The sequence below is a fragment of the Diorhabda carinulata genome, chromosome 11 (assembly GCF_026250575.1).
Source record: "Diorhabda carinulata isolate Delta chromosome 11, icDioCari1.1, whole genome shotgun sequence".
Lineage (NCBI taxonomy): Eukaryota > Metazoa > Arthropoda > Insecta > Coleoptera > Chrysomelidae > Diorhabda > Diorhabda carinulata.
The window spans coordinates 11,428,300-11,451,588 of NC_079470.1; the positions used below are offsets into that span (position 1 = coordinate 11,428,300).

At 32.9% G+C, this 23,289-nt stretch overlaps 3 protein-coding genes across 5 annotated transcripts in view; 1 reads left to right on the forward strand and 2 right to left on the reverse strand.

Moving 5' to 3' along the window:
* Positions 1-8,149, forward strand: part of LOC130899668 (protein neuralized) — an 80,264-nt gene extending 72,115 nt beyond the window's left edge. For all 3 annotated transcript variants that reach the window (XM_057809785.1, XM_057809784.1, XM_057809783.1), the window contains exons 2-4: positions 2,875-3,044; positions 3,105-4,514; positions 5,532-8,149. In XM_057809785.1, the coding sequence (XP_057665768.1) occupies positions 2,875-3,044; positions 3,105-4,514; positions 5,532-5,777 (1,826 nt within the window). In that variant the 3' untranslated portion in view covers positions 5,778-8,149. The remainder of the gene's footprint in view (positions 1-2,874; positions 3,045-3,104; positions 4,515-5,531) is intronic.
* Positions 8,150-8,441: 292 nt separating this feature from the next.
* On the reverse strand, positions 8,442-12,399 carry LOC130899669 (NADH-ubiquinone oxidoreductase 49 kDa subunit-like). Its single transcript, XM_057809786.1, has 7 exons — positions 12,324-12,399; positions 11,964-12,275; positions 10,472-10,658; positions 10,213-10,415; positions 9,624-10,134; positions 8,707-8,847; positions 8,442-8,649 (listed from the first exon to the last, which is right to left on the reverse strand). Exons 2-7 carry the CDS (start codon positions 12,246-12,248, stop codon positions 8,612-8,614), a joined length of 1,365 nt encoding a protein of 454 aa, XP_057665769.1. The 5' UTR covers positions 12,249-12,275; positions 12,324-12,399; the 3' UTR covers positions 8,442-8,611.
* A 2,241-nt stretch (positions 12,400-14,640) lies between these two features.
* LOC130899366 (cytoplasmic dynein 2 intermediate chain 2-like) lies at positions 14,641-18,139 on the reverse strand. Its single transcript, XM_057809273.1, has 10 exons — positions 17,990-18,139; positions 17,855-17,939; positions 17,467-17,688; positions 17,204-17,331; positions 17,041-17,153; positions 16,776-16,983; positions 16,538-16,725; positions 16,329-16,483; positions 15,517-15,722; positions 14,641-14,753 (listed from the first exon to the last, which is right to left on the reverse strand). The coding sequence occupies exons 1-10, from the start codon at positions 18,046-18,048 to the stop codon at positions 14,672-14,674; spliced, it is 1,446 nt and encodes a 481-aa protein (XP_057665256.1). The 5' UTR covers positions 18,049-18,139; the 3' UTR covers positions 14,641-14,671.
* Between the last annotated feature and the right edge of the window lie 5,150 nt (positions 18,140-23,289).

Here is a 23,289-nt window from a genome sequence, read left to right on the forward strand (position 1 = left end):
TTAAAATTCAGTCCATTTTGCACCGCCAGTTTTGTGTAGCTGTGTAAATTGTCTTGAAACCAATATTGAAGAAGAAGTCTTCAATCAGTCTTCTAAAGATATGCATTTGGAATTATACAAATGTTTATCTGCCTTTCTCAGATATCCTAATGTTTCCCTGTCGTAGATCGTTTCTAATTGTTGTATTCCCACATTTTTTCATTGAAATACAATTGAACTACCTGAAATTTCAGTAATTTGAAACCAACTCTGGTAGTTAGAATAAACCTGAGGATATAAGCTATATGCACTTATGCACGTGGTACAGTTTCCGTTTTTATACCGGATATAAGGAGCGCTGACTACCGCCCTATCATTATTTCGAATCCTATACCTACACTTTTTATATCTACCAGACAAATAAAAACGGTTTAGTTATCGTTATTAAAATTAGAATGGTTTCCTAGAAGTTCTCCAAGGTTACAGATAAAAAAAATCAGTTTGTTGTGATTAAAATCATGTCTAATGCAAATACACTGCGCGTCAGCGAAAACCAACCTCCCCAAAAATCTGCAAAATTATCCAAATTTTTACATGTAGTTTATTTTTGTTGTAATAAATATTTATACCGGTTACAATTAGAAACAACACTTTCAATTAACACTACAATAGTTGAACAAAGCACACACAAAAAGTGACCTCAAGCGAGCGGGCATAAAACGCAAGACATTCTGGATGTTTGCTTAAGGAAAGTTTATCCATTCCTCAATCAGATCCAATCGGAGCTCTCTTCGTGTTGATAGAGCAGGTATGCGACGTCTTACACGTCTTTTGAGCTGGTTCCAAATATGCTCAATAGGATTTAGATCGGGGCTCTGAGCGGGCCAGTCCATTTTCGCAATACCAACCTTTTCAAGGTACTCCGTTACTATTCTATCCGTGTGCGGTCGAGCATTAACAGAAATCAAACGTCTCGCAATCTCTCGTTGACTCGTTCCAATATCCAGCAATATTTCAATCTCAACAGTTCTCCGATATTTTTCATCCATTATTAAAAACTTAACTCAATGGAGGCTACTTTAGTACAGCGATACGTCTAAACCTTAAAATCACTAGAAATGTACAACGTAAACGTTTTAACTCACAATGAACGTACATGAAGTAGTCGAAATTTTAGTAACTGACAATTGAATCGTTTCCTTGGTTCCGAGAAGTTGTTTCTAATCTGTACAGGGTCGATCTGCCTGCTCGGTATACATACCAAACCATTTCACTGAATTAATAAATAAGTAATTAGTAACAATTGATGATTTAGCAAATATTTGGAGTGACCTGTTTTCGCTGACGCACAGTTTAGTATCTACTATGATTAAGGTAGTATTAAGAAACTTTTTTTTTTATTTTCACCTGGAAATTATAACAACCCACTAAGAATTTCAATTACATAATTTATATTTCCTACAAGTTGATGTAATATTTTTAGTTGAGTATAACGAATATATAAACTTTCACATGAACATCTAAATTCTACTGTGAATCACTTCTGGCTCATAAATATGTCTACAATAAACGTAATTTGGACTATTATATTAAATCTGACATAAATTAAACAATACAAATGATTATAATTAACATTACAGATATAATGAATTTGTAGATTATTTTCTCTGGTTTTTAATTTTAAAACTTTTTCATTTTCAACAACTTTTAATACCCAAATGTAGTTTATAAGCCCTTCTACGAATACTTTACTATATATAATCAGATTCTGATTGAGAAAAATATACATACGTCAGTGAACGGCATTACAAACGAAAAAAAAAACAGAATATACAAATAAATTACCTTAATTCACCTTCAAAGTAATTGTTCTTGAATACATCACATTTCTAATAACATTCATAAAGCGTCTAATAACTGTTAGAACCAGAGTCAATGGGATATCAGAAGTTCCACGTTCTTGGATTGTCGACATGTCCGCAAAAGTCATAGGAGTACGGTGGACCAAGACTAGTTACGACACGCTGAGTCATTATTGGCCCATGCTGATTGTAAAATATTCGTGCATTAGGTTCCACTACCTAGTACCGCTCAATTATGGTCGGATGCTTTGTAGAATCATTTCACTAGTTGCTCCACAGAAATGTCTTGACTTTCCAGGTCACGGGGTGAATGTCATTTCATCGATTACCGTTTGGAAGTCGAGTCGAACTTGTATCACCAAGTCTCATACCACGTGAAGGATGGATCCCGATTACAATTTCACATTGACTACGTTTGACTATACGAAGAGGTTTCCTGCTAGGTGACGCTCTTTGAATCGACATATACAAGCGGTTGCGCGTAGCGAATGTTGCCGATAAGATATCTTGGATTTTGGTGTTTTCTCCCGATATTATTACGTCGAATAACGAAATATAAACAATATGTGGGTTGAAGTTTACTTCTTACCTTTACATCTTGGACATTGAGTACTTTAAAGAAGATTCTAGGATTTTAGTGTATCGCATACCGGAGGTTTTCAGTCATATTTTTAGTAAACTGTCTCGAGCCCTCCCAACCATTAGACTTTTGATGAAACCACATAGTATGGGAATTGGAGAGACCGTATCGTACTCGTCTATCCTGTCATTTCCCTGAACACCAAAATCCTCAGGAACCCACACAAGTTTAATATAATTATAGTCGACAGCTTCTAAAAGCCGCTCAATATAGTTTTGTACTAGCCTAGAGGTGATACTACATAGCTATGATTGACTCAAAAATTTGTCGGCTGTTACAGCAGATACAGCTCTGTTTTTTCCTGTAGATCGATTGAACTTACAATGTTGATGTTGGTGAATATGAGTCGATCGAAGATGGTATATTTTTTATAGTATATTTTTTTTGTTACAGCCTCCCGTTCATCATCAAACGGTGGTACAAACAATCTACCCCCTTTATTATTCCACAACGTCCACGGTGAAAATATTAGAATTTCAAGGGATGGTACTATTGCAAGGCGCGTCGAAAGCTTTTGCAAAGGGATAGCTTTCAGTTCGAGACCAGTTAAAGTTAATGAGAAGGTATTTCTTTTCTACTTTTTATTTTTCAACAGTCACATTCATTTTCTTCTATCGTTGTAGGTTTGTATCAAGTTCTTGGAGATTTCCAATAATTGGTCGGGGGTGATAAGATTTGGTTTCACTTACAACGATCCAACTAGCCTTCGATATGGTCTGCCGAAATATGCCTGCCCGGATCTTACCAATAAACCAGGATATTGGGCTAAAGCTCTTCCCGAACGTTTCTGTAGCCAAGGCACCATACTTTTTTACTACGTAACTTCCACTGGTGACGTCCATTTTGGTATAAACGGGGAAGAAAAGGGGATTTTCTTCAGTAGTGTCGAAACCAGAGGTCCCTTATGGTGTTTAATCGACGTATACGGAAATTCTACGGCAATAGAATTTGTTGATGTTAGACATCAATTGAACAACTCATCCAGATATAATGCAACACCGAACTGCGATAATAGACAAGACGTCGCCGATAGAATAACGTATCCAATGCAGCAGATGTCAATTCAATCTAACGAAGAAATGACTTTACCATTACTCCGATACCAACCCGCGCATTTCAACTACCAAGCGATGCCGTTACATAGAACTAGAGGTAGAAACGTTAAATTCATGACAAATAACCGAAGCGTTGCTTTCAGATCGGACACGGAATTCTGCCAAGGTTATGTATTCACTTACAGACCTTTACAGATTGGAGAAAGAATAGTAGTACAAATTTTAGGAACCGAACCGATGTTCCAAGGTTGTTTGAGTATAGGATTGACTTCCTGTGATCCAGCTCTACTTACCCAAACAGACCTTCCCGACGATTCCAATTTTTTATTGGATAGACCAGAATATTGGGTATTGAGTAGAGATTTCGCCAGAAATTTAAACAAAGGAGACGAAATTAGCTTTTCCGTATCACTTAACGGAGAAGTACAAATTTGTAAAAACCACGGAGCTCCTCTAGTTATAATGCACGTTGATCAATCTCTGAGATTATGGGCGTTCTTCGACATATACGGATCCACCCAACGGATCAGAGTTTTAAGTAGCACCACTCCGATTTCGCCGACCAGAAATCCAGAAAGAAGAATCATAACACCCACCAGCGAATCCATGAACAGTATTAATAGTCAATCGGAAATTCGTAGAAACACCGCTATGCAAAATTCAAATTCGAGATTATGTTGTGTAGCACCCGCCGATATCCAAGTTCAACCTAGCGCTAATGGCGGTACTGTTTTGTCGGTTATTCTACCTCCCGCGCATGCGAGTATCATCAGTACGGCTGCTCCGATTCCAACGACTCATCACCAACACCATTCTTCTCAAAATTCAGTCAATAATCATCCTAGTCAACATAATTCATATCCTGGGCATTCGACTCAATCTGCAGTGTCTCCAAGTACGGTAATGGCACCTATTCCTACTTCATCCAATTTACCTACTGGAACTATGATGTCCACATGTAGCAGTAATTACGTAGAAGTGAGTATCTGCAATTAAAACTAATTCACATAATCATCGTCATATAGCTCCCAGTGAAACAAAGGTCGTTGCTTCACAGCTTTGTTAAAACGATGAGATCGCTACCCTTATGCGTGGTTTTATGGGTTTCTTTCAATTTTGTTGACGGGAACTCTCCATTCCATGTATATCTGTTGCAGTTCTTCTCCATGTTCGTACAGGTCTACCTCTTTTGCTATTGCCTGTTTTATTACAATTAAATGGTATCTTCCTTTTATAAAGCCAAGTTTCGGCCCCATATAACAGAATAGATTTTAGATTGGTCTAAAACAATCTTAGTTTTGTTGTTCTTGAGATACCATTTGATTTTCTGATGCATTACAGTCGATGCAACTTCTGAATCCTGCTGGGTTTTTTTATAGTTTGTCCTTTAGTGGTTCTCTTATTCTTTAATTCCTTTTCTTTATTAGTGAAGTTTCTATTAGTTCTTTTTTCTCTTCTTTGTTTATTACTGAAGTTTCTATTACGAATAAGTAATCATTGGTCTTAACAAATCTTGTAAATTGTTATTTTGTTAATTTATTCCCAGATAATTTTCTATTTCATGGGATTCCACTCAAGCATCCATCTTGTAACATTTTTAATGATGTCTTGTTCAATTTCTTTGGTCTACTTTCATTTTTTAATGTCTTGTTTAGTTTCGATATCATTTTCTAAACTATTTTCTGTTCTTCCTTCTCTTCTTTGATTATTTTTGAAGTTTCTTTTGCAAATAAGTGATCTTTGATCTTAACAAATCTTGTAAATTTTTATTTCAGTCAATTTACTGTATTTTTTCTTATCATAAAAATTAATAGTTACAAAACATAACCTTTAAATGTATAGAACTTTATGTATATCTATATTAAATTTTAAATATAGTAACGTTGCTAATTTTTTTTAAACAAATATTTATTTCTTATTTCCTCAATTCCATCTAATTAGAAAAAATACCCTATTAGACATAATATATTAAATTATTGTTTTCTTCTTTTCCAGCCCATCTCGGATTCTAGTACATATTCGACTCCGTTGTCTTGGGTTGAACAAAATGGTACCACGATTGGTGCAGGAGTAGAATGTACAATTTGTTATGAACACCCTATAGACGCAGTGCTTTACATGTGCGGGCACATGTGCATGTGTTATGAATGCGCTCTGCAACAGTGGCGTGGAAAAGGAGGTGGGCATTGCCCCCTTTGTAGGGCGGTTATTAGAGATGTGATTCGAACATATAAATCGTAGGACATATTTTTATAAGATCAGATTTTACTAAACAAAAATGATCGGTTGAATGTTCTGTTTGTTTTTTAGTATCAATTTTTATGTTTGATTTCAAATTCCTTTGATCTTCTTCATCAGAGTTGATTTATTTCTTATTAATTTAGTGAAATCTGATCAGTTGACCAAGGGTTAAATTGTTACCTGTAGTTTGGACATTGTTGAACAATTTTTTTAGACGACTATGTGTCTGAAGTGACTAGTGCTTCCAAAAAAAACATATTAGAGAACTTTACTGCCTAAAGCTCGTGTTGTAAAAAAGACTGAATTTGTTGAAAAATATTTTTGTGTCCCAAACTATATTTTTTATCTGTACTACTACAAAGTTGCTTGGATATTAGAAAACTTCAAATTCCATCGGATAAAAACATATATTTATTTGAATAATATACAGTGAGTTTACTAAACATACAAATTTAAATATATATCGTACCTGATAAGTCTGCTGAAAGCGGATAGAACATGTAAATAATGAAATTCATATATTTTTTAAAAAATTCTTATTCATAGAAAATTGTCAGATCAAATTGTTACCATTCACCACAATGATCGATTCTACTGTAACTATTTATTCAAATTATCCCCACAAGTGAAATCAAAGTTCCTTAATTTGGTTAACAGTTATATTATTTTGGGCCACCCATTGTATATATTTGCCAAATGCTAACATAACTTCTTTGTTCTATCCTGATACCAATTTGACTACCATAGTCATCAAGTTTCTCTTATTATGCCGGTTAAAATCATATCAGATGTTTCCTTACACATTGTTTTGTCTAATCTGATTGTTTCTATTACTGTTGGATAATTCTTTAGATAGTTTCTGAATGCCAAATTTTATTCCAGAATTTTTTTATAATGTGGATACTCACATTTTTCTGAGTATTATCTAAAGAAAGTCCAACATATGGTCAGAATCAAGTAAAACAACATTTTTTTGATCATATTTTTATCTGTATTACATATTGGTATATCGACTGTAGTAATGTCCAATTTGGACATCAAAACAATATGTAAATGTTGTCAATATCACTGGATAAATTTACTGAGTATTTTGGAAAGTAGTTGTAATATTATTACTCATATTACAAATAATCTTTATTTTGGCGTGGATGATTTTTCATCAATATTCGAACAAGTTTGGTGCCACGTTTTTCTCATACTATGGGACCCATCAACGTTCTGATTTTTTTCTACTTAGATCTAACCTTCATAAACACCTCTCTAGAATTTCAGCTCAATGCTTCTATTATTTTGGCATGTAATTATCTTTGGTAGCTAATCAAAAATTGGTATATAAATTCCATTATTCTTCTAAAAAGTGTGAAGAAATGTATAGCAAGACAAAGTATAATTGCTCATATCAACTCCTTTTATTTTCCATATTACAAATGGCACAATCTATCTTTGAAACCATTCAGTAAATATTCCTTTTGTGATTCATAGTAGCTTCTATCCTTTATAAAAAACTGGAATATTGGATTATTCAAAGTTTATGGCTACAAACTTGTAACTAACGCAGAGTTTGAGCTTATGGCATCTAGTGGTAAGCTGCATTATTATTAAATAGGTTGCATTGTAGTGGAATGGTGGCGACATATGTTAAAATGAAATGTAGTAAAGTTCAATCCGATATATGTAGCATGAATAATTTATTTTGTTATTTATATGAAAAAATTTTCTTCAATCCATCCATATTAACAAGTTCCTAAAGATATCGCCTAGTTCAAATTATCTAATTTTTGGTAAAATTATTTGTCGAAATTTGGGTTTTATAAATAATGTTCAAGCAACGTTGTCAATATTGTGAAAGTTACTTCGTTTTTCTGTCAAATATAACCAAAGATGGACTAATCTCGAGTTTATGAGATTGTCTGCGTTTGCGATGGAAAAATTAGTCATTCTATCGTGCTCCACAAAAATCAGTGGATAGTCAATCTGTGACCACACAGTTTAAACTTATTTATTTATTATGTTTTATCTTTTAGTTTGAAAAAAGTATATTATTTACCAAAAAAACCTCCTTTATTCTTTATTTCACTCGTGTGTATATTCTCTGTGATAAAGAAAAAAGGATGTTATATTAAAATTGAAAAAAAAGTTGTTACTGTTCGTGTACATCCTAATGTTTATGAAAAAAAAATTGACTACATTCCTTTTAAACTTAAATGGCCAGTTGTTAAAATGAAAGTTGGCCCTTTGTCAAAAATATTTGGGGTTAAAATCTATTGTATATTAGAATTTCTAGTCATTTAAGATTGTACTGATTTAGTTCAACTTAGTTCAATTATTATTATAGTCCTTAAATAAAGCGTTATATATTATAAAACTTAAAATTGTAGTTTTATTAACCTTAAATCCACCAAGTGTGTGTACTGCTAACAATTAGTGTCATATTTAAGCCAAACGTAAACTTTCCTCATAAAACACTCTATTTTTATTGGTGAAAATTCGTTCAGTAGTTTTGGGGTTTAATTCGGACATACAGATGATTTAAAGATATACAGAAGCATTTGAACTAATCTGGGAATGACCTCAAAAAGGACCACCCAGACTAATCTTGGAAATCTATTCATTAAATCAAGTCAAATTTGGAAAATAGTAAGGGGATAGTATAGATAAAGAACCTTTTTCAAAATTGTAAATTCATTTTATTTCAATTTATTAGATACTCGATTACTTCTGAAATGACGAACGGCACCAAAGCTGTTAAGCAACTGATATATTTTTTTTAAAAATAGAATAAATGTTAATGCTTGTTTCGTAACGTGTTTTCTTGAGATTTATAAACGTGAATCTCATCTATCAACGTCACCAAACACTATATCTAAGGTAGCTAAAACAGAAATAAAATTAATCAAACTATTTATGTACACTCTGACATATCGCTTACATAACATAGCTACAACATCTGCTATGTAATGATTTCTACCCATATAATCCATTGCAGATAAATGTATAAAACTAGGACTTCTTATTTTGCATCTATATACGACAGATGAACCATCAGACACTAAATATACACCAAATTCGCCTGAAAAAATAGTTGTACTGTTACTATGAAAGCATGCAAAGATTTTTCAAAATATGTCAGAAGTAATTACTAGAAATGTCTTCAGATAGCGAATCAGATATTCCATTTGAGCAGTCCAGAGAACGCTCAAGTTTAGAGGGCTCTTACGAAGGTCAAAGCTCAGAATTTACAAGACAATAATCCGTCCACTAGTCGCGGAAGATCCGGAGGAATGCTGAGCGTTCATCCGGAGGGGCACGTTTGATTGATACACGCGCAGTGCCATGTATGAAGTTCCTGGAGAACGGTGACTAAGAGGAAGACCATGCCTTCGCTGGTTGGAGGACGTTGAGGCGGATCTGATCCAGCTAGGGGTTCGACGTTGGAGGCACCATGCTCAGAATAGAAAGAATTGGCAATCGATTGTTAAGAAGACCCCGGTTCTCGAAGAACCGAAGATATATTACTTCAAACGGTGACCAATTCTTTAGTTGAAGACCGTTTTGATGCAGAGCATACATCACAAACTCAGACAATGAACCACCAATGTACATCCATATCTAAGCACAATTGATCAGTAGAATGAACCATTATCACTAAGTGCTAATTACCTAATCTAACGTAACCAAAAAATAATTCAAATTTTTTAAACTTTAAAACTAGCTTAAAAAAAAACAATTTTTACATCAATTATTTTTTTTTCTTTCGTTGATTTTATTCTTTATTTTTAGCCGTTGCTTCTATTTCACGCATAAATTGAATGAAAATTAAATAGTTGTGTACTTGTCGATACAAACCTTTTGGATGTTCGATACTAGTATAAGTGGCGCCCGGCGGTACTTGGAACCCTTGGGAAAACAATTTGAAATGGTGTATCAAGGCTTCCATCGAAGTTTTCATTTCTTTTCTATTCGGAGGCGAAATTTTATGGTCATCGCATTTGATTTCTCCCGTTGGCATTTGATTCAAACATTGCACAATCATTCTACAAGATTGTCTCATCTCGTTATTTCTGAGCAAATATCTATCGTAAACGTCGCCATTTAAGCCGATGGGAACTTCGAAATCTAATTCATCGTATACTTCGTACGGTTGCATTTTGCGCACATCCCATTTGATACCCGAAGCTCTCAACATGGGACCTGAGAATCCTCTATTCATCGCTTCGTGTGCTTTGACAGTTCCGATATTTTTAGTTCTTTCAATGAATAATCGATTTTTTGTTACAACGTCTTCTACTTCATCGATTCTTTCGGGAATTTTCTTTACTATCTCGTAAATGTCATCACACAAACCAAGTGGTAAATCCTACAAAATATTCAAGCACATTTTACATGAAAAATTCGTTTTTTCAAGTATGTTCAATTTCAATGCTGTAATTTTTACCTGACTCACTCCTCCAATTCTGTAATAACAAGCGTGCATCCTCGACCCGCATGCCCTTTCGAAAATTTCATACAATTTTTCCCTTTCTTCGAAATACCAAAATAAAGGCGTGATACTGCCAACGTCCAATGTTAAAAACGAAGTAGCAGCTAAATGATTATTCAATCTTGTTAATTCGGCGAGCATTGTTCGAATATATTGAGCTACAATATTATCCTGTTGAATCGACTTCCCATTTTTGTCGTTGGAATTTACTTACCTCGTTTGGGAACTTTTATACCAAGCAGTTTTTCGACACCTAAACAAAAAGCTAGTTCGTTCACCAAAGGCGAAAGGTAATCCAACCTATCAAAGTATGGTAAGGCTTGCGTATAAGTTTTGTATTCGATCAGCTTCTCGGTTCCTCTGTGAAGTAGTCCTACGTGGGGATCGAGGCGTTTTACAAGCTGAAATAATTTTTTTACAACTAAAGCAATCAAAAAGAAACCGGTATTAAACAATACATATTTTTAATTCAAACGCGGTCACGTGGTACGACAAAACGTAACCTTAATCTACTTTTTTACATAATTTCCTTTAATATTGAGGCTCTTGTCATAATGTGGCACCAGTTTTTGAACTGAACCAATGTATCACAACTGTTTTGACTTCGTTATCGTCTTGAAGACGCTGACCGCCCGGGTGTTTCTTCAAGTGCAGGAACAAATGGTAGTCGCTGGACGCCAGATCAGGGCTGTAGGGAGGATGATCTAGAGTTTCCCGTTGAAAAGATTTGTTCAGATCTTTGGTCCGATTAGCCACATGTCGACGGGCATTGTCATGCAGCAAAATGATACCCTGCACTCATAATGTTTTGTCCGTAAACTTCACAAATCTCACGATGAATATAGATCGGTTTTACGCCTTTAGTACTAAGAAATCGTATAACAGCCCGGACTTCACAATCGGCGGGAGTCACGATTGTCGGAGGCATTTTAAACACTCAGTAAACAACGTACACAATGAAGAATCAGACTGTAATGGCGTCAGTACGTAGACAAGAGTGTAGGTAACCAGCGCGCATGTGCGGAACATCGACCTTGGGGTTGCGGCGGCGGAATCGCAAAACGGTACTTACTTAAAAATATGTCTCTATGAATGTCGTTGAAACAATGGAATCTGTAAATGATTTTAGAATATCAACAAATCAATTTACGTTAATAACACCCGCTAAACAAGCTAAAAAATATTTAGCTTTGATCACAATCTTACATACAGGTCTTAAAATTGAGACCAATTTCTACAAAGCGTCGTGGTTCTCATGTTGTCCGAGATTTAAGCGTTTGAAGTAGCCATGACGCGGCGCTGCTATCTAAGGATAGGGATGGATAGGGTAGAAAATTTTGACGTATCATACAACTTAAAATCGGCGTTATACAGTCTTACTTGTGATCTAATTGAGTTATTTCGTATAACTGGGCGTCCCTGAAATGAACCACCTCAGTACCTTTCAGACCTATATGTAAAATCGCCACTTTGATACCTGTGTCCTCCTTTACTTATATTTTCAAATTCCGTTGTTTTCTAAACTAGAAATTTTACGGATTAACTTCAAATTTAGTTTAGCTTAAATCGATTTATCTGAGAACAAAGAAGTCCTGGCAATAACTTGGTACATAATTAGCAAACCCATCCAGGTATAAAAATAAAATAATTAAACAAGTTATATAATGTTTCGTAATTCGATGTAGAATAATTTTAAAACTTTGTACCTCGCCATCTAGAGTTAGTATTAGACGTAAGCAACCGTGCGCGGCTGGATGAGCGGGTCCAAAATTTAGAACCATATTTTGAATGATTCTTTCCGGTGGTTTTTTCTTGGCATTCCAAGGAGCGACCTTCCAATTTTTAGTTATCTCGTTGGGATACATAACTGGACCTCTAAAACTTTCTAAATATTCCGCATCAGGATACCATCTCGTAGCATTTCTAATCAAAATGTGGGTAGTTGAAGATTTTCCAAAAGATAATATTTTCGCCGTTTTTGACAAATTCATTTTGGAAGTAACGAACAAGATAAGTAACAAACTGTCATGTCAGGACAGTGATGAAGTAACAATGTATTAGAGATGCAAATATTATCAAGGGGACTTAAAACTTTTGACAATGTAATTAAAAACGACTACCCATACATATAATTAAACGTCGATGTCAAAAAAAAATAAATAGTTACAGAAACGTTTCCGTGAAATCAATATTCAAACGGTAAGTCAATTGTTGTTGTCTTGTGTTTGAATAAGTAGGAGGAAAGTAGCTCCAACACCTTCCCCCAAACTCAAGACTACAATAGATTTAAAAACGCAGGAGCAGGAAGACTTTTCGTGAACATATCGGCAAGTTGATGATGGCTTGAAACGTGTTCCAGCTTGATTTGCTCATTGATGATTTTTTCCCGTATGAAGTGGAAGCGCTTAGTCCGACGATGAAACTCTAGGTTCCAAATTAGTCTTATAATACTCATATTGTCAACAAGCAACGTTGGTAACGAAGACAGGCTTGTTATTTCGTTCAGCAACCTACTCAGCCACACAACTTCCTTCGCACCTTCACTTGCAGCCACATATCCAGCTTCAATTGTGCTCAATGCCACGATTGTTTGCTTGCGACTCGTCCATGTAATGAGCGTCGTGTCTCACGATCGTTGGCATAATCGGAATCAGTGAAGCACTTAAACTCCAAGGCTATAACTCAACAGTGCAACAAACCATAATGTGAAGTCCCCTTTAAGTATTTAAAGATCCTTTTTACGGCTTCCCAGTCAGATTCCTTTGGACAATCCAACACTTCTGAAACTATACCAACAGCATATGATAAGTCTGGACGAGTAGTCATAGTCAGATAGAGCAGGCTTTCAACAGCTTGTATATAGGGTATATACTCTTCTCCAATGGTGGTCCATTCTTGTCACGAGTCCATTTTTCAATTGGTGTTTGTACAGGATTTGAATCTATCATGTTAAACCTTCTTAAGATGCGTTTGGTGGAAGCCTCTTGGTGCAAGAATATGGAATCATCAGTTTTGACTTCTTTTTCAATCCCAAAAAACGTATCCAAAGTGCGAATTGTTATCCTGAACTCACTTTTTAATTTTGACAAAAACAGGTCTATCCCCAATCAGAATCCCATCATCAACATAGATGGCAACCATCAGTTTTCGGAGAAGCATCCTGGGTCCATAATCTCTTCTTGGGTTAAATTAAATTAAAAACGGAATAGAACTTTGGCAGGGGGGGTAAAAAAACGACTCTGAAAATGTTCTATGTAGGCAACTACATGTTGATGAAATTCCTTCAAACACATTTCCATGAGAAATCTAGAGAGTTAATATCAAAGATGCAGAGATCGGTATTCAAGTGGAATTGTATTATTGGAAAAAGAAAAAAGATCAACTTCACTACTCTCTCTCACACTCTATACCCACTTCTTATTGGTGTTTTAAGCATACAGTTAGACAAGTTTAACTTCCTTAAATGTGACAGTCGACAGTTTCGTTCTGTATTCATTTACATACCGAAAGTTGCATTCCGAAAGTGACAGTTCCGTACTGCAAAACACTTTCGGGACGCTCTGGATTAGACAACTTGAACTTCCTTAAATGTAACTAGTTGACAGTTTCACTTCGATGATTTTGCATAACCTTAAATTTTTAAATTTTCTGAAAGTATTTGTTTTATCATAAGTTTTGTCTGAATTAATGACTAACAATGAATGATAATGAAAAAGAAAACATCAGCGATGAAAAGTTACTCGAATCCACGCCACCTATAAGGTACGAAAAACAGTACGAGCTCTGGTGTCACCAGAAAAAGGCGAAAAAAACCAATGGAAAACGTAATATTGATATTGCAAATATCATTAAGTACATTATATTGTTCAATAAATAAAATGTTTATAATTTACTATAATTCATTTTCTTTCCTCGGTGTAATTGAAAAAGTTTTGGATCTTATGCGTCGTTTAAAAAATGTTGTGTACACCGCGGCTGAAATACTACTTTGCTGGCTTCGTCTGTTGCTCACCTCGCTTCGCTCGTCTCGCAATTTTCAGACTCGTCCAACAGAGTAGCACTTTCAGTCCTTGGCATACAAATTATTGATTGTATCAGAAGTGTAAGAAAAAATTGAAGCTTATAAACAAAGAAAATAGCTTTCTTAAATTCTAAAATACGAAAAGATCAAAAACCGACGAAAATTAATATTTGCACGTTTGAATAGGTTTAAGAAATCTACTAAGTGATTTCCGATGATATCCTACTTATTCGAAAGACAAGGATTCGTCTTTATCGGTCGCGAGCATACAAATGATATGTTGTCTTGGTTGTCTACCTCACAGGAAATGAACTGACGTTATACTTTAAAACCCCAACCGATATGATATTTAAAGTCTATAATAATGAAACAATCTTTTATTTACATAAATTGTTATTTATTTTCCAAATAATCCCAAGGCACGTTCCATAATTGTAATTCTCCATTTGCGGTACCCAGAGCAACAAGATTATTCCTGAAAACATATATTTATAACAAGCATTGCAGTTTTATATATTTTAGCACGTAAAAACAATGGAACAAATTAAAAATTTGGTTTATCAAATCATAAGCCATTAGAAACACATCTTGAAACGGTATTTATAAATAAAATCATTTTTAAACAACGTTGCCAGGTTTTGAATTGGAAACAAAAAAAGTAGCTGTCCTTGTAATTGTATGGGCCAAGATTTGTGTATATTTCACTTTTAAATACCTTTCAATAAAAAAATATGAAAATTATTTAATTATGTGTATTCGTAGGGTCTTATCGGACTCTCTCAACACTGTGATTCAATATGGCCTTTGTGGACAAACAAATTCTCGGTGTACATCAATATTATCGTCATCTTTGTATTTGTATTTATTTTGAATTTATTGTCAAGTAATTCGACTTTATTTTAATATAAAGTACGTGAAAATGTAAATAAGTAAAAAAACAGGTGAAAAGAATGTTTAAACTCGCCATTTCTTAACAGTTTTTATGTTTAGTTCTTTTACAACTACATTTGTATATATGCATCTCATCGTTATGTTTAAATATTTATTACTAACTACTTGTATTGTGACTACTAACACTATTATACAAAATAAAAGTCTGTTTGCCCACAGATGCCACATCGGAAGAGTTTTTGACAAGTAATGTTATGTAGTTTTGATTGAGGTTATGTTGATAACTGAGACAATTTATGATTATATATAACCTAAAAAGTTCAAAATATCGAATAAATTATACTAACTTATTATAATTGATAGCTAAACAAGTGGACGTAATTTTGTTTTTAAAATGTTCCTTAGTTACGTCTTGAATTCGTTGCGCCTTCCGTAAATGAAAAATTTCCATAAATCCATTCAAACCACATCCTACGATTAGTTTATCCTGATAAGGAACGAAAGACAAATCCAACAATGTACTTTTTAAAAATATCATTTGCGCAGGATCTTCCTAAAAAATTATTAAATTCCCAACTTTTAATTATGATAATTTATTAAAAACTGGCAACATAGCATTCAATTTGACAACACAGTAAGGAAGTAGATGAACATGTGATACACTTTCAGTAGAAATTTAACCTTATTAGCCCTTGGTGATTTATTGAAGCATTTCTTTAATTTCTTCTGAAACTACATATTAGATTTTATTTCAGTCTTGGACTTGGTGGAGAAAAAACTTCTGTAAAACTTTAAAAAGTTTACACAATCTGAATCTAAGGTATTTGGTAGTTTAGGACATTTTCAGAAGGCAAATAGTCAATTGTTAATGGGCCCAGGACTTAATGACTTTTCCTCTTTCCAATCTCCTCAATAGAATACATTCAAACTATTAGAACAGAAAGATATTCTAGTAACTACTGCTATGGACCATCTACAGTGCTGTGTGACTCATTACTTAACGTACACACCTCGTATATAAGATAAAAATGCATATAAACAACACACTATCAATTAAATGAAAATTAAGTAGTTTCTTGTGAAAAGGAGCTTAACTTAGTAAAATTCACAAATTAAAACTAACAAAACTTCTGCACTAATTTAACCTGAAAGCATTTACCTGTCCAATGAGATAAATTCTAATTTCCGAATCGGTGCCATAACTCATAAACATTTCTTTCCGATTTGGTGAAAAACTAACAGATACTACTTCGCCTTCATGGGGCTCGTAATATTTGAAAGATGGATCTTTCAAAGGATCTTCCGGTGTATTACCTAAAAATATGTTCTAACTAAAGCTGACTCACAGAAATCTTGTGAAGAACAGACCTTTTAATTCGGTTGCCCCCAGTAAAGAACATTGAACTATGTGTCCTCCTTCTAAGCCAACAACAAACATATCTGGAACATGTTTTGAAAAATCGAAGCATATTATACTACTAGAAGATTTGTTTATTATATTAGGTGATTCATTGATTCTTTGTGAAGAATTTAATAATGGAGGTTTCACTTTATATCTAAAATAAGTATTAATAACAATTCTAGTAATTTTTTTTTATTAGAGTACCTTGTATAAAGCTTTAAATCGCATTCAGTGGCATTGTATTTCCACACTTTCAACAACCCATCAGTACTTGTAGTGACTAAAAGTAAACCTTTATCTTGCTTTATATCATTAGTCCACGATAACTGAGTAACTATTTCTCCATGCGCATTTTTTGTTGTCATAATTTCATCGCCTTCTTCATTTTGAATGTTCCAAATAATAACAGAACCTAGATAAAAAGCAAGATAAACTATAAAGTGAATACTATATGGATAGAATTGTTTACCAGAAAACGTAGATCCTGCTAATATACTAGGTTGTGTTGGATGAAACTTTAAACATACAACACAACTTTCTGTTTTTAAAATTTTGTTAGGCTGTTCTGATAAAACACCGTTACTAAAAGAATATAACTAAAAATACTATAAAATTGATGGTTTTCATTTTACCTCGACCGTGAATAAATGAAAACAGATCCTGAATGATGACACCATGATTGGTGTTCAAAATTACAAGAAAATGCCAATGATTTCCCACTTTGATTCCATGTCATCGATGAAACCTTTTTAGAAATTGTCTAAAATAAGCGAAAGTAGAAAATATAATACTTATTCACATTTTGATCACAATTTCTACATGGCAGAATTAACGTCAAATATTCACAAGCCAAATCATGTTCTCAATAACTAAGTGAAATTTTATTTTTACTTACATTATCTCCACCAGCATTATGAGCAATATTAATTTTTTGTAATAATTTACATTCAACCTCGCTCGTATCTCTCTGTAACCGATATCCTCGAAAAGCATTAGAATTATTAGCATCATCAATTTCTTTTTTCACTCTGGGATATATATTTCGTAACCAGGTTGCTAATTTTTGCATATCAGTATCTTCAGACAAAACGGGAGCTTCTGAAGAATCTGTTTGAATCTATACATAAACAATTTATTATTTTCGTACTATTGTACCCATGAATTAATTTTAATAAAAAATGTTAATTGTTCTTATAAATGGTATAAACAATATTGGTTTTTGTGGCGATTAAATGGTTTAACCCTTAATAAACAGTTAGTACCGAAATAAAAAAAATTCCTACCTCAATATTGCCCACCGCAGTCGAATTTGTTCCTTTTTCCGCCTGAGAAAATTCAGTAGTTTGAGTAGCGGTATCAGTTGTTACTCTATAAGTACGCTTTGAAAATCAAATGGTAACGAAAAAAAACATACTCACTTTTTCACTTTCCATCTCGATTCGAATCCAACACATTCGTTATGTTTTATTCCAAACATTTTATTTTCTAATAATTGATCAATCTAAGTATATTTAAATGTTTTCGTTGATATTTGAATACAAACAAAACGTCAACATCACAGAATGATTGATCGATTGTTTACATTAGCATATTTCGATTGGCTTTCTCTCATGAAGTTCATAGACAAAATAAATAATGTTTGAATAGAATGTTATATATACAATGCCATTCAAAAATCAATCCCTAATATATTTCAAATGTTTAAAAATACTAGTAAAATTTGGATATTCAATAATATAGCAATTTCTGTGTGAATAACCCATTATTTCACACTACCGCTAGTGACATCTCTTGGAAAAATTATTCATAATATAACCATAGATTAAAGATTATCAATATACAGCTTCCTCCCAGTTATATCTTTATGTATAGCTTCAATGGACATCTCATCGAAGTAAACATGTCCACACCTCGTGAGGAACCCAGCCTCTCGGAATTCACGGAAGATGATGAATGATTGTAGTATAGAGAGTCAAGGAGTCTTCAAGTTCGATCCAAGGACTCGTCCTCAAATAATAGGATGGTCTGCCTAACCAAATCTATCACTTTATATTCCGACGTCATAAATTACACGACATTACATTACATTATAGTATAATATAAACAATCCACATAATAAATAATGTAGTTCATTCCATGTAAAGCTCATTTTATGGGTGACGTCACATTAGGACTAGTTTCTTTTAGGTTATATTTACTACGATAAAACGGATAATGCCGTCCGCCATATGCAACAACCATCCAGCCACCCAACATTTTGTTTATTGCTTCTTCCTTTATATTTAATTCAATGAAATACATACAACATCCAAATTATGAAGGATAGAGAGAAGGATATGTCTGTATAAAAATGATCGCTTTAAATGTGTTAAATAAGGGTAAGGCCACATTAGTACCAGGGTAACTTTCTTTTAAATTATATTTACTTTAGTCGTTGAAATTTTCCGTAATGAACTGCTTTAGACAAAAATGATATTGAATTTTTCTGTTTATACCAGTGTCATTCTGGAAGGTTTTTGAACTGTTATTTATTGTATACAGTTGGATATTATTTCAACTCCATAAAAAATCTAATTTTTATCTTATACTGTTTAGTGTATTATTTTTATTAAACGATTTCTCATTTTTTGATTAATTGATTGAGGAACCTATAGATTTATATGTTTAAATTTTTATGAAAAATTTGTTTGAAAGACTAAATAGGCAGGTATTGCGATCGGTTATGTAAATCCAATGTCTGACAGTTCGGTATCGTTCGGCAATCCACTTTATGAGACCGCAATACTCGGTTCGCGTTTCATTATATAATTTTTTCAAAACACTCTGAGTAAGATCTCTTTGCTCTTGACAGACAGTTCTCATAATTGTTTTGACTTTTGACGTTTCAATGCTTATCAATTAGAAATTTGAATCGAGATTTTTTTGTACTAAAATGTGGTTTTTGTATATGTAAAATAAATAGTCTTATTTGTAATGCATAAAAACTGACTTAGTATAATACAAGCTTCATATGTCACGAAATGATATACAACTAGTATTGTTGAGTGAAACTGAACTCTGTTCAAACAACACAATTCGGCATAATAATAATTTATGTATATAGAAATATACGATTATTTTTATGGGAGGGGATATATAAATTAAAATGGAGAAGAAAAAACAACTTTTACACAAAAGATATATATTTATTTTCATTATAATAAATAATAGTATGTTTATGGTCACGAAAGCTTTCTATAGATCTGTATATTGTATACTACATTTTAAATAGTATAAAAAAATATCAACACTATTTTATTAAGTTAACCACTTTGATATTGTAACTTTTTACAAGAGTACACATGATTTATCGCTACCATTATACAGGGTATATCACACATTCTGGAGTATATACAATATTAGTTGTAATAAAATCCAAAATGTGTGGTAAAGTACATGAGACATTTTTTGAAAAGCCCTGCACAATAAAAATTCATTATTATAGTTAAAAAAATGTGACGTGTATACTCATGTGATATCAGAGTGGCGTACATTTAACACACAAAATAAATAAATAGAAAAATAATAAAAAAAATCACAAAACGTTATAATACTCTACTTTCAAATAAAAGTTGACGTCCCAAATTAACTATCATACATGCACCTAATAGATAAACTTGTCCAGAGGAGCACGTTTTACTTTTTGTCGTATATGTTGTTGTTATTGTCACGTATATCTCCTTTTTTGAATATTGGTGTAATTATATCCATTTACCAATCTTTTAGCGCTTCTCCTGTGTTATATATTTTGGTCAGTATGATTTTTAGTGTGTTATTTTCGTTAGGGGGTATAGGAGGATACAGGACAGGTGCATAGATGGTGGATAAAAGAATTTTTTGAAAACAGAATTAGAGATACAAGAACCACAAACCAAAACCAACAGAAGGTACTTCAGAGGTGACAATCTATTTTGAAATTTATGGATGGTGTGGAGGTATAATAGATGTGAGTGGGGCCCATTATTATAATATGTTCTAAGGCAAGTACACACACAAAAAGGGCCTGGATCCTCTAAAATTTCTCAATAAATATATTCGTACTATAATTATTTGCACAAGATAATTTAGGACATTTCTTATAAGAGAATCAGAAAATTGAAACTCTGGTTTTATTTAAAAGACACAAATAAGTAGAGAATATTTTTAAAAACATAGTATCATATAATAATTTGCATGTTTATAAAATTTAGCTGCAAAAACGTGTGGCAGTTATTATATAGAAATACAACAGAAAACACTCAACCCAAGCCCAAGAAAAAAATTGTTCTCCTTATATATAAAGGATAATTCGTTATACCCGTGGGTTAAAATAAATATCTGAATACAAAAGTGATTGTATACTTTCAACATCAGGAAACTTCACGTATCTACATATCTGGAGGTTGCATTACATATTCTTTAATCATTATTTGTCTAAAAACACAACTAGCACTGAACATTTGATAAGTCAAATAATAAAAAATCTTTGAGCTGTATAATAGTACAAGAAATATCCCGTACATTATAAAAACAATCACATTTTTATAAAATTCACTTTTTTACACTATTCTATTGATTCTAGCATGATAATGAGAGAGAATAATAGTTAATATTCTGATATTTTGTCTTACAGAATTATATTTCTAAGAAACAATTTCAACTGAAGAATCTTATATTATTCTAGTTGCTGATATTCTTTCAAATACCCTCACCAGCACAATTTGAAACTAATTTATTATTTGGATAAGACTTATTACCATCCAATATTTCTATCTTTTAAAATGAATGATTAGAGGCTTCCGACAAGTACAAATAACAACTTGGTTGGAGTTGAAGTTCTTAGTGTTGGCAACTGGGCTTTAATCGATAATCCCAAAATATCGAAGGACACGACTAGTTTTCTAATAGTTGATTGTACTGAAAAAACCGCCACTGATCGAATGTAATGTTTCCAATTTTGCCTCTGCTTCGTTACATGTTTTGTATCACCCAAATTATGGGTTAAAACGTATAGGCACAAGGCTCTCTCTGTTTTGCTCTGTCATCACTTTTAAATGAAGTTCTTCAAATGCCTTCCCATCTCCATATATTTGGACCCCCTGGGTTCGGATGCCACTACTTATCAGAATCATTTCTAGTAAAAGGTTAAAGAGCACTTTGATAGTGGGTTCTAACCTCTTTTTGTTTCAAATTTTTCCGATATGCTTCCTTCGACAGTTACTTCATTTAGGTGTTATTTGGTGTCATCATTCCCAAATTCGCTTGCTTGAAATCCGCAAAGAGAAATTTCAAGTTTAATCCATGGTTATAGATATTGTTCTGGATTGCCTTCAGATTGAAAATTTGATCACTAGTTGACTTTCCCAAATATTTGCCTAAACTATTACTTATGATTCTAGCTAAGGCTCCGTATACAATGTGCATGTATATTTTTAGCTCAAATCCACTGTAATACTGTATAAAATTATGCTGGAGAGTGTGTGTTTTTTAAGAATCAATTAATATTTATAATCAATTGGAATAGCACATTGTTTGAGTTTAAAAAATCGATAAATATTGAAAGACACATACCAACTTCGGCAAAAGATATAATAATTTTTTATTGTTTTCTTATTGAAACACAAAACTTAATTATTGCACCATATAATTCTCTAGATAATCTGAATAGCTGAAATGTAATTAAAACTCATTTTACTTCAAATTCAGATATAACATAATTACGTACACTTCTATATTCAATTCAAATATTCTATTTCATACTGTACTATTTAGAAAACTAAGGGAGACAGACTTAAGGGTCAGTAAAGTAACTTCACCCCCCGGATTAATCGACACAGATGACTGAGGCAAAAAAAATTTACAACAAATGAAATATAACTTTGATTAAATTAAAATGACAGTAACAATGTTTTTAAGGTTAACCCTCAGAGTTACAAGTTTCAATTTTACGTGGAGTTTACGATTTTATTTAACTTTTAAATATTTTGGCTTAAGGGTCACTAAAGTAATTTTACCTCTCGGAAACTATAAAACCTAATAACACAAGAGACCAAATTGTTTACATTTCTATAGTGTGCAAATATCCACTTTTTATGCTAAAACAACTATAGCTACAGTATAGCCAAGTTTACAAATAGTATAAGTTTATCGAGGAAAAATATAATAAAACAGGAGCCATTTAGTATCATTTCCAATAAACTAATAGTGATTTAATTTATTTTTATACCAAATTATTGGATATTAAAATCAAACCATTCAATATAAAATAATCATTTTATGAATTATTCGTATGAGATTTCTATACTAAGATAAAAAGAAATGTGACAACACTGTTTACAATTTTACATTAGATGATGGCTGGATGCGAGAAGAGAATGAATTTATTTCTTGCGACGTTGCCTTACAGAAACTGTGCATATATAATTATGTATTAAATGTTTTGTCTATTTTGGTACATCTGTGACTTTTCTTGAAAAAAAAAATTATATAATCACTCAATTATGGTTTGTAGTTGTGTGTTTTGGGGAAAAGTGGATCATTTATTTCCATATTTAACTTTTCTTAGGTAAGTGGGGTTATGTTTTATCTCAGGAAAACAAGTTTATTTATTGCCAGTGGCGGGCCATTTTCTACTATTATTGAAATATTTTGTTTCTTCACATTTCTATTATTCAACTATTAAAGTTAAAATCTGCAAATA

Excerpts from the sequence above, each read along its gene's own strand:
- LOC130899366 (XM_057809273.1), bottom strand. The coding sequence starts at position 18,048 with ATGTTTGGAATAAAACATAACGAATGTGTTGGATTCGAATCGAGATGG. Across the intron at positions 17,332-17,466 it reads ATAATGCTGGTGGAGATAAT|ACAATTTCTAAAAAGGTTTC; the intron begins GTAAGTAAAAAT and ends CGCTTATTTTAG. Across the intron at positions 16,984-17,040 it reads AGCAGGATCTACGTTTTCTG|GTTCTGTTATTATTTGGAAC; the intron begins GTAAACAATTCT and ends CTTTTTATCTAG.
- LOC130899669 (XM_057809786.1), bottom strand. The coding sequence starts at position 12,248 with ATGAATTTGTCAAAAACGGCGAAAATATTATCTTTTGGAAAATCTTCA. Across the intron at positions 10,659-11,963 it reads TACTAACTCTAGATGGCGAG|CTTGTAAAACGCCTCGATCC; the intron begins GTACAAAGTTTT and ends AAATTATTTCAG. Across the intron at positions 8,650-8,706 it reads AGATGTTGTAGCTATGTTAT|CTACCTTAGATATAGTGTTT; the intron begins GTAAGCGATATG and ends TTTCTGTTTTAG.